Genomic DNA, 11,063 nt, shown 5'->3' on the forward strand with positions numbered 1-11,063 from the left:
TATTATGTTAAGCAACGACTAATATGCAAGCAAATATTAGGTGCAAGCGTGCAACCAAACTTTTTTGTCTATTAGATCTAAATCCAACGGTAGATACAATTGTGATTTGTTAGGGTTTTTTTATAAAGCTACATCAGGTAACGGTGAAAGAGTTTAAGTGCTAAATATGACATACAGTTGGATCTAGATCTAACAGAGTAAAATATCTGTTTACACGCTTCTGCCTAGTGTATGCTTACATATTAGTCGCCGTCATTATGTTATGTTATGCCCTAAACATAGGTAAAAATGTGAAAAGCAAACCAAAAGGGGACGCCACGCCAACTTCTAGGGATGAAAACGGTTTTGGAATTTTTCGGAATTCCGGAAACCGATTTCGAAATTTTTCGATTGGATTCACCGGTAACGGTATTTTTCGAAAACGGAATCGGTTTTCGGAATTTTCTATCGGAATCGGTATCGGAATCGGCGTGGTGTTTTACCGACCGTTTCCATCGGTTACCGGTTTTTGTCGGAAATTACCGAATTTGTGTCTCGGAAATTTCCGGAATTGTGTCTCGGAATTTTTTCGGATTTTTTTCGGAATTTTCCAGCATGTGATTTTTTCGCATCGCCTGTACATCTCTGGATAAGGATTATTTATTTTTGTACTTTTTGGACGCTTTAAGATTTTTTTGGGGTTAGATGATATTGGAAGGCAGTTGAGATTAACGATTTGGTCTCTCGAACGAATCCACCATTTTCTATGCACATGTTATATATTAGTAATATATAATGATAAAGAGTCGACAGTCTGTCTTTTCCACACATTAGATTTTAGGGTTTTCCTGTGAGGCTGTGAAAAAAACCCTTTATGTGTGGAAAAAATATTTCATGAGTAAGCATGTCATGTCAACTAAATCGAGTGGATATTGTGAATTGTGAACTTTGAGTCTATGAACTTGTGATCTTTATGAACTTGTTATACTGTGAACTTGTGATCTTTGTAAACTTTTTATATTATAAATTTGTGATCCTTGTGAACTTGTTATATCATGAATTGTGAACTTGTGGTATTTGTGATCTTTTGTCAATTTTGTTTTATTGTGAACTCTGATATGTTTATCGATCGTATTTTAGATTTCGACCGTTACCGGTGTATTTTCGGCACCGAACTTTCGTTTCCGATGTTTCCGAAATATCGATATCGTTTCCGTTTCCGGAGTTACCGTTTTCGATTTTGTTTCCGATAAAAAATATAAAAACGGTAATGGTTTTAGTGTTTACCGACCGTTTCCGACCGTTTTCATCCCTGCCAAGTTGCACGTTGCGCTTTCTCCTGTCGTCGCCCTCGCCCACCACCTTCGGAGCTCGGAGACTCGGAGTCTTCCCCCACCCCCATAACGTCCTCTTCCGTGCTCTGCGTTGCCGCCTGCGGGCGCCGCAAGCCGTGCGTGCCCGCGGGTTCCCCGATTTGGTAACTGCTCTTCCCGTTTCCGTACTCCTAGCCGTTCCCTGCCCAATTGCATAGCTCGTGGCCACTTTTTGGGAAATGCGGCACTTTCCTTCCGATCCATGGTGGAAATTCGCACCTCCTGTAGCAGATCTTATGGAAGACGCGCCTTCTCGGTCCGGGCCGCGCTCGCAATTCAGCGCTCGCCCTCTTGCAGGACGACGATTTCTTGGCTTCTTGGATTCCCCTTCTCTTTAGACAGTGTTGTTGCTGCTGATAAATTCCGAGGGTGTCGTAGTGCAAATTTTATTACTGTATTAGTGTGGTTGTTTCGGCGGCGTATGGAATTCTCCTAGAACATAGTACTTGGTGTCTGTGATTATCTGCTGAGTGTTGGCATACCACCAACTTTAGGTAGAATACAAATCTGGCATTTAATTGGTCTTATTCTGTTTACCAACTCTTGAAAGTACTACTATGGTCACAGTGTGTCAATGTTTGATTTAGCTGAGATAAGCCGTCAGTAGTCGTTGAGTTTAAAGTGTTATGTTTTCCTGATGGAATTCTAGCAGTCTTTTAAATAGCGGGCTATAGTGGCATTATAGCGGAGATATAGCGAGCTAGCGGCTCAGGATAGTTGCCACTACAACACGGTTATACTAAATAGCAGGCTATATGGGGAATTATTCTAGAGAAGTATGCTTGTTCTTTACTGTCTTGCATTTATGCCCACCTGGGCTGCGTCTTTGTACTGTAATGTAATGCATCACTTTCAACTTTACATATATGAGATGTTCACAGCACACATTACTTTCCTTGTTTTGTATACATAAAAACAATGTGTCAATTGTTAACAACCGTGTACCTTATATTCCATATGTTCTATCAGGAGAACCAAATATAAATTGAATTACAGTGCTACTGTTTTTTTTTTGGTAAACTAGCACAAGTAGATTTTTCACGTGACTGTGACTTAGAGACCCAAATATGTCAGCCTATAGACCTTCAGTGAATTTGTGAGTTCCTTCATTCACGAGATATTTATAGGTCGTGATCATGACCTTGTATAAATGACAATCATGCGCTTGGGTCAATGATGTAATTCCTTCGCAGTCCAGACCTCTTGAAGCACATGACTTGAGGGTCTCCTGATAAGTGAGTTGTCAAGGCTTCAGGGTTTTTTGTCATGCGTTATGAGGGTCCCTATATATGGGTTTTAGATACATCATGGGGCAAGTCCTCCACACCTTTAGGGTGTAGGTATTAGAGCATTTTGGATATGGATCCTTCAAGCACATAGATGCACATATGGTTATTGTCGCTTATTCCCCCAGGTTCTCAGTGAGGCTGAGTTTGAGTCTGCTTAAGTGCTTAGGCAGGACTAAATCTACAGCATATATGATGTACTGTCAAAGTTATTTTAAGCATGCTTGGTTGGAGGCTTAGGCATTCTGCTTGGCAAAAAGGCTTCCTACGAGTAGCTGAAAAATTGATGTTTTTTTGTATGGCCAGGCAAGTGTGCAGTGTTTGGTTGGAAGTCTGTGAGGCTGTTTGGTTCCTGGTGGCTGCTAGCCATGCAGGCTGTGGCGCACTGGCGCCACCAAAGAAGTGTGGTGGAGAAAAAGGCCACCAGAAGTGTGTCGTATATTTGTACAAAAAATGAACTATGAAACTGTGTGGCTGCCTCATTTTATTTGGGAACCAAACAACAGCCAATTTATATGTGGCAGCCACATGTAAGGCGTGGCAAAGTTTAGCCTGGAACTACCCCCCCCCCCCCCCAGTGTATGAGGATGGTAATAATGAAATGGCATATCATAAATACTTGTTTAATCACATGTCTTATTAATGACACTGTCATAATATGGACTACCCGACTAATTGATTTATATTAATTTTCAGTGAATTGAGTTATTAACAATATATACTTTAAATAAAACTCCCATATTATTTAGTTAAATATGTTGCACGAGCTATACAAAATAAACAGATGAAGGTAAGGACAAACCAAAATATTTATAATTTTGCGGTCTATTTACATGCCATCCAAATGAACAGAAAAAGAAATAAAATGCTATAACACCCTAGAAGGTAGGTTCCATTTTAAACAATCACGATTATGTCCAGATACCCATGTTGTGTTAGCCAGGCACTGGTTTTCGGTGGCTGGCCTGGAACTACTGCTGACTGGACCAGTCTTGATATCAGGGCTGCAACTGAACAGATAGGAGGCAGGTTCCAGGACCCTCCAAGCCAGGCAATTTTTCACCAGGGTCTCAACCAAACAAGCCCTTGCTTTTTGAGGACTTCTAGTCCCTTTCGTTGTTGGTTGGTTTGGTATGTAGCAGATAATCTACAAATAAATTACTACAAGACAAATCACGGATAGTTACGTCTGTATCTTAAAATGTAAAATACAGGTGCCCCCTCTGTTCTAGTTCTTTTTTTTAGATCAATACCTGTGAGACAAGAAAGCATTTGTGTTCGAGTTTTGGCATAGATTAACTCTACTGATACCAATAAGTAATTTATATGTGGGCATTTAGTGGCAAAGTTTGAGTGAAAACCCCAAAAGGATTCCAAAGTGAATCTAGTCTGCATATTTTTCACACTGGAGGAATGATATGTAAGAAAATATTGAATACAGTGATATTAAAGTCTTAACCAAACTATCAATGTGTTCGACATGTCATAGTCATACTCATGATTTGTTTTACTTTTTAATATGACCATGGATGACTCTGTTGAGCTGTATCTGGGTGGTATCTTGAAAATGATTTTGGCATTTCCTGCAACAATTTCTTAGAAAGACCTTCATGCCTCATTTCTGAATACTGAATTTTCTAGCCTGTGTTACTTCTTTGTTTTATGTTACTTGTTGAACTGATCCTAGCGTTACTTTTCCTCCTTTTGTCTGTCTGTTTGTTTGTCTGTGGCAGTAGTTTATTTACGGAAGTTTACAATTGATCAACAAGACTTAGTCCAACCCTACTTTTCAAATCACTATGGTTACCCTTTCCTACAGCTGGGCAAGCGTAGAATGTCAGGTGTGTTAGCTCCTCCCCCCCCCCCCCCTTGTTTGAATATTATCTGACGCATAATGGATTTTCTTATCCTACTTCCACTTTTCCTTGCATTTATAGTCATAATGTTGGGCTCAAAGAAGGAAAGGAATCTCAGCATGCACTTTCAATCAGACCAGAAATCTTCTGCTAAATTTTGTTTGTTTTCAAAAGTCCAATCTGCCAGCCCACCACCAGGGAATACACTGGTTTATCTAAATGTGTATGATTTGACACCAGTAAACGGCTATGTTTACTGGGCTGGTCTAGGGGTATTTCATTCTGGCATTGAAGGTATGATGCCTACACTTATGTCTCGTATATGGTATCTCTAAGCCAGCTCTTCTTAACTTCAACTTTCTTCTAAGTTTCCTTGGTTCTTTTTTATGTTTTCATAAGATCAACATTATTTTTCTTCCTGTAAAAGATTTAACTCATGTTGCACTTCATGGATGATGATGTTTGGTTTTCCTATCTATATCTGCATAGCACTTGGCACTACTTTTTCAGCTTTTTTTAAATCTTTTGCGCATGGTCCTTCTCTTGTTTGAATATACTGATTCCATCTTTTAGGGAGGATCAGCTATCAGTGCACGAAACACTACTCTCTTCTAATTAAGGGTGAAGGCAAAATGATCCAATCTATTTGACTGTTAAAACATGGGGATACAAGCTTTGGTCTTGTCAATTAACCAAGTCACTGCTTTTAAACCATCAATTAGTTTGATATGTGGTTGACACAACTTATGATGGAGGCCAACCTATAAAATGGACAAAGAATGTTGCAGTAGGTTATTTCGTGAAATATTTTTTAGTGCTATTTTAAATTTGTTTTCATCATCCATTTCTTCACATAACCCATATCTAATCTAGCCTTGGATTTCAGTGAATCATCTGTCGGAGATTGTACTCAACATTTCATTGAGGGCTAATTTGGAAACTTAAATTCCGGAAATGGAGGGGATTGAGGGGGGGGGGGGATTTAGGATTGTGTGAGTGTGAGAGAGAATGAAGTGCTTGATGTATTGCATAGAGAACGAGTACATATATAGAGAGAGACTTAACCCTAACCCTAATGGTTCGACAACCCAACAGTGGTGTCGGCCCCCACACATACAGTCTAACATCCCCTCGCAGTCGCAACGGGGGCACCGCACACGATGAGACTAGAAGTCGAAGGTAGGAGCCGACGGGTTCAAATCCCCTCGCAATCGCAGTGTCGTGAGGGTGCGAATGTTGCGGCTGGAGGAGAGACCTGTGGAGACTCTGAGAAGACGATAGCCCCTGGATGCCAAGGTAGCCGAAGTCGAGGTGGCCTTGGTCGGGAGACACGCAACAGGAGCATGTTCTTCGGGAGGGGTCGACGTTCGAGCGTCAACGGTCGGCAGGGCGACACAACAAAAGAGCACAAGCAGACCGACCTTCTTGCTTCTTCGATCGTCCAGACGTCGAGGAGCCCCGTCAGGGAGGCCGGCGGCACCGCACGCATTTGCGCCGGTCATGGTGGCTGCGCCCGCGGTAGAATAGAAGGGGTAACGGCGGATCCGGTCAGGAAGGCCATGGCAACGATGGATCTAGCTGGGAAGATGACGATACGGCCAAAGGGACGGCAAATCTAGCCGGGAAGGCCGCGACAGCGACGGATCCAACGAAGGCGATGAACGAGAGGGCGACGGGGCAGGTCCAGCCGGGCAGGGGCCTGCGCCGGGCCTGGCGAGGGATGGGTGACGCGGATGGCAAAAGAAGTGTGAAGGTGTAGTCATAGGAGTCTAGTCATCGCGGTCGTCAGCGATGACGTTGGGGAGGGAGTGAGGACGCGCCAAAGAGTGACAACTCAATCCGTGCCGCTGTCAGGGGAGGAAGGGGAGGCTCGTCGGCCGGTCACAGGGGAGCGTGTGCGCAGGATCTGGGCCGCGACCATGCGGTTGAGGACGACGCTCGCGTCCTGGGCTGCGCTGTAGAGCCTCGGGAAGGAGGGGGCTCGCAGGGGATCCCCGGCCAGGCCAGGGCGAGCTCGCGGCGGTAGTGCGCCCGTGTGGCCGCAGCGGCCGCTGCACGGGGCGGGACCGCGCCGGTTGCAGCAGGGGAAGCCGCCGCGGGGCCGGGCGTGTCGCCGGGAGGGAGTCCGCGGGGAGTTGCCACAGTGTCGAGGCTGGGGAAGGGGGCGGCCGCACCTCCGGCACAGCAGAGGCAAGGGTGGGGCCGCGACCGCGTGTGGAGCCGCGGGCGCGCCGGCCTGGCGCGGGTGCGGGGCGGATCTTGCGGCGGGGCGGAATGGCTGGTGTGGCCCGTCCAACGCGGGGCGGATCCGAAGGCGCGACTCGGACCAAAGGAGGCTCTGCCCCGTCGTCACCTCCGGAAACGCGCGGACGAGAGAGGACTTGAGGGTGAGCAGAGCGTCGGCGTCGGAAGGGTCGCCGGCGGGAGGGGGGAGCTAGGGGGAGGGAATGACGAACCTCCCGAGGACGGTGGCGCTGGCAGGCCCTGACGGCTGCTGTCGTGCTGAGGTGAAAAGCGGTGGCAGCTAGGAAAACCTAATTCGATACCATGTGAGGGAATGAAGTGCTTGATGTATTACATAGTGAAGGGGTACATATATATAGGGCCGGCAGCCCAACAGTGGTGCCGGCCCACACACACATTCTAACAGTGTTTATAGATTACTTTGCTAGCATGTTATGGGATCACAATTGTTAAATGTTGTTTATTCTCCTTTATCAGAATACTTGAATAACCCATACTATTATCTGTAGTGAAGAACTAGTGTCAGATATAAATAACTCATAACTCATGAAAAACTAGTTAGTTTCCCATGCATTGCTACGATTTGTATATATCATATAGGGTAACACAAACCAACATGAGTTGCAGCGGTTAGAGGTGAGGCCTCTCTTCCTAGAGACCATAGTTCGAATCCCAATGGATGAGCCTTTTTTAAGTATTTCGCTGAGCGCGTGGGTAAACTCTGGCGACGCTTGCTACGCACGTGGGGAGGAGGGACGACTCACGACGAAACTCCTCACTTTAAAGGTGTAGTGATTTCAGATTAGAATGGCCATCTTTTGGCCAACCATTCTGACTTGTACATTGTACAGGTCAGATATACATCACGACTTCATATTGGAGGAACCAAAAGTAGCAAAGGTAGTTCGAGAAAAAAGTAGCAAAGGTTAAATCGTGTTTGAAGTTTTGAACTTTCAGCATTCATCTTTTGTTGTGAGTGTTGGTTTGCATCTATTAGATGATGTGCAATGTATGCTTAGATTGCATGGTTTGAAGAAGAATAGGATATTAAAAGGGAATAACAGGCATACAGTGGAATTAGAGACGTGGAGGGATTGAGAGATTGAAAACATAGGATAATTATTTGTATTGGCTACATTAACAACCCTTGGCATCGAGGACTCATTTTGAGTTTTGAGTGATTGTATTGCACTTCTAGAATCAGAAAGCCAGTTCCGTTTCATTTTGTTTTCTCACTGAAATGCCTCAAGGTTGTTGAAACACATCGGTTCCATTTCATTTTGTTTTCTCACTGAAATGCCTCAAGGTTGTTGAACTTGAAACACAATGTTTTTGTTACTTCTTGTTATGATTTGTATGACTTATTGTTTAATTATCTGTTGGACTTAAGGCTGTAGATTTTTTTTGGAAATGGAAACATCGTTCCGGCCTTTTGCATTTGCATGCATACAGCCTTACAACTCAATTATTACACCTTCCTGCAACAAATTGTAGTTCAAACAAACTTCTACTAAATTATGATATGGAGTAAAATAAAACACGAGCACTAAGCCGCTTCAATTCTTGCATGGAACCACCACCCGTGACTCGCGAAGAACTCCATGGCCACCACCTCCAAAGACTGGCACACGACAATGATTTGCTGTTGTGTTTCTTCCTTGTGCAATAGTCTCCAAAATCTGAACCAGTGTGTGCCCATGAAGATGACATGTATAATTGACGGTATAGGTTTATAATTAAATACCTCATCATTGCGGCAAAGCCAAATCGACCAAAACAATGCTGCAACGCCAGTAAGAAGCAATTTTTTATGCGTGCAACCTTTGTTGGATTCTCAATCCCCTATAATATGATTAATATTAACGGGTTGGTCTATCTTTAAAGCAAAGTAAATAATTCTCCAAACAATTTTAACTAGGTAACATTCAAAGAAAAGGTGTTGTATGCTCTAGTTCTGGTTACTTAAGGCTGTAGATTATGACTTATGGTATTCTCTACCTTGTTTCTTTACAGTTCATGGTGTTGAGTATGCATTTGGAGCACATGACTATTCGATTAGTGGAGTTTTTGAGGTGGAACCTCGGCAGTGTCCTGGTTTCAAATTTCGGAAATCAATATGCATGGGAACTACCAGCCTGGATCCTCTCCAAATCAGAGAGTTCATGGAGATTCAGTCAGTAAATTACAATGGTGATACCTACCATTTGATAAGTAAAAACTGCAACCATTTCTGTGAGGATATCTGCAAAAGGTTGACAGGAAATTTTATTCCAAAATGGGTGAATCGACTTGCTAGAATGGGTAGGAGTTCTTGAAACATATGCTTTCTCAGCCATTAATATTGCTCTCCAAGAGTTGCTGCAGAGTTTGAATATCTAAATAGGCATCTGTTTTTTCCTCAACTATATTTTATACCTATCTGTTTACTGTCAGAGTTAAAGGTTCAAAGGTAGAATATTGTTATTTCAAGTAAGTAAACACCAGTGATCCTCATGGGTCACGAGGTCCAACTCACCATAATTCCTCCAGTTATTTATCTTAGTTCCTATATTTTGTTGCATGCCTGACCGGCTGACCCTATTGTGAAGGGACTGATATTTTACATCTACTTATGGAGCATGTCTGATGGTTATAATGTTCAATACTATAAGTACACCTACATGCATATTCACTGGTTAGGCTGCTGTTATGGACTAAGTCTGATATGATTGTTTTGAGTGGATCATGTGTTTTGGCTTTATGTGGAAGTATCTGGAAAATCTGAAAACAACGATCACTGGAACTGATTCTGTGTGAAAGTACCTAGAAAACATAGTGATTTATCCAAAATGAGACAGCTTGTCTGTTCAAAGGAAACTGTGTGCTTCACATAATGTTTTGAGTTGTCATATAGTGGATGGATAGCTTTCTAACTTGTGTAACAGCTTTTGTTAATGGGAGCCACTGAGAGGCACAACCTTTTATGTGCAGGTGCTGTTTGCAACTGCATTCTACCAGAGTCCCTCAAGATCAACGCGGCCGGTCATGACCCAGCTTCTCGAGCTGAAGATAGCGAGAGAAAAATGCTGACAAGTTCCTTCAGTTGCTTCTGTTCAATCTCTCTATGCCAAAGACATTTCTCAACATCTTCGCCGTCTCTGCGTTCCTCCGCGAACGGCACTTCTTGGGATACCAAGCAGTCCAATTCTACCCGACTGAAGAAGAGCTGACAGTTGAGGTCCTGTGTATCATATTTAACTCATGAGGCACAAGGATCCTTTTTTGTCAGCAATCTCTTCTACGACCTTCATCAGAGAAGGATGAAGAGGTATTGATTGATAAGGTGTTTTTGCATACTCGAGCGTCGGATCCAGCTGTGCTTGAACATCTGTACAGAGATTGTGTAGAAATTATTTCTTACATTTGAATTTGAAATACAGTGAGCTGGAGGAAACTCCACCCTAGACTTTTGGAAAAAAACAAACTCCAAAAAAATCATTGATGGGTGCTGCCTCTGGAGTCCGAAGTGATATTTCGCCTGTGGTAGTTTGCAAATTTGGCCATTTTTATACCCTTGCCTATATAAAGTTTTATAGTTTTGTTTTGGTTGCATGAGGATTATAGGAGATTGAGGAGTATATAATACCTTAGCTAACATTTGGCTAACAAGGGATTATGAGTCTGTTTGGTTCGTGGTTTGTTTAATGTTAGTCGTTCGAATTGAAGAACTAATTTTAGGTAAAAAAGTTAAATAAAACGTAACAAGCTAGTAGCGAACCAAACAGACCCTATATATCCTTGAATGCCGTTCTAATTCCGGCGCAACCAAACATACCATATATAGCAGGTGCCGCGTGGTCCTTGTTAGTGCCTGTCTCATGCCCCCTTGTGATACCACCACCGATTGCCCCCGTTGATAGAAAATCAGGATTACCATTATCCAGATTCTCCCGACAGCTGAATTCTTCAGATAATCAACTTCTTAAAAGAACCGTATAGAAATAAGCTATCCTAAACAGCCCTTCAACTAGGCACCTTTGACGGTCTTAATTATTACCCCTTCCATAGTATAAGACGACTAATTAGTTGTTCGTACATTGCTGTAGATTTTTTATAATGTATAGGTACATTTTGCTCAAATAAAATATTTATTTAATCAAGATTTTTATTCTGAATTAGTCTCTCTGTGTGTATATATATACCTCCTACAACCTAACTCGACCGCACCCGCCCCCCCCCCCCCCCCCTCCCCCCCCCCCCCTCGACACGCCCCCATAACACATGTGTGCGCTCAAATTTAGAAAGACATGCATGAGTCGAATATGTTTTCCTACATTCGCGAAAAT

The 11,063-nt window shown here is 43.1% G+C and overlaps 1 protein-coding gene across 3 annotated transcripts; it reads left to right on the forward strand.

The window, feature by feature from the left end:
* The first annotated feature begins 1,267 nt into the window (after positions 1-1,267).
* Positions 1,268-10,322, forward strand: LOC100278715 (DeSI-like protein). Of its 3 annotated transcripts, none has more exons than XM_008660233.4 (5): positions 1,268-1,456; positions 4,372-4,479; positions 4,576-4,788; positions 8,752-9,039; positions 9,709-10,322. In XM_008660233.4, exons 2-5 carry the CDS (start codon positions 4,473-4,475, stop codon positions 9,945-9,947), a joined length of 747 nt encoding a protein of 248 aa, XP_008658455.1. In that variant the 5' UTR covers positions 1,268-1,456; positions 4,372-4,472; the 3' UTR covers positions 9,948-10,322. The 3 variants fall into 3 exon arrangements, with proteins under 3 accessions (XP_008658455.1, NP_001145373.1, XP_008658454.1); NM_001151901.1 differs by having other exon boundaries at positions 1,271-1,456; positions 4,375-4,479; XM_008660232.4 differs by having other exon boundaries at positions 1,305-1,456; positions 4,375-4,788.
* Positions 10,323-11,063: the final 741 nt, after the last annotated feature.

The sequence above is a fragment of the Zea mays genome, chromosome 9, assembly GCF_902167145.1.
Source record: "Zea mays cultivar B73 chromosome 9, Zm-B73-REFERENCE-NAM-5.0, whole genome shotgun sequence".
Classification (NCBI taxonomy): domain Eukaryota; kingdom Viridiplantae; phylum Streptophyta; class Magnoliopsida; order Poales; family Poaceae; genus Zea; species Zea mays.

What these genes read in the sequence shown, in the direction of transcription:
- LOC100278715 (XM_008660232.4), top strand. Translation starts at nt 4,533, where the DNA reads ATGGATTTTCTTATCCTACTTCCACTTTTCCTTGCATTTATAGTCATA. An exon ending in ATTTCATTCTGGCATTGAAG is followed by an intron (nt 4,789 to 8,751) that starts GTATGATGCCTA and finishes GTTTCTTTACAG; the next exon opens with TTCATGGTGTTGAGTATGCA. An exon ending in GAATCGACTTGCTAGAATGG is followed by an intron (nt 9,040 to 9,708) that starts GTAGGAGTTCTT and finishes TTTTATGTGCAG; the next exon opens with GTGCTGTTTGCAACTGCATT.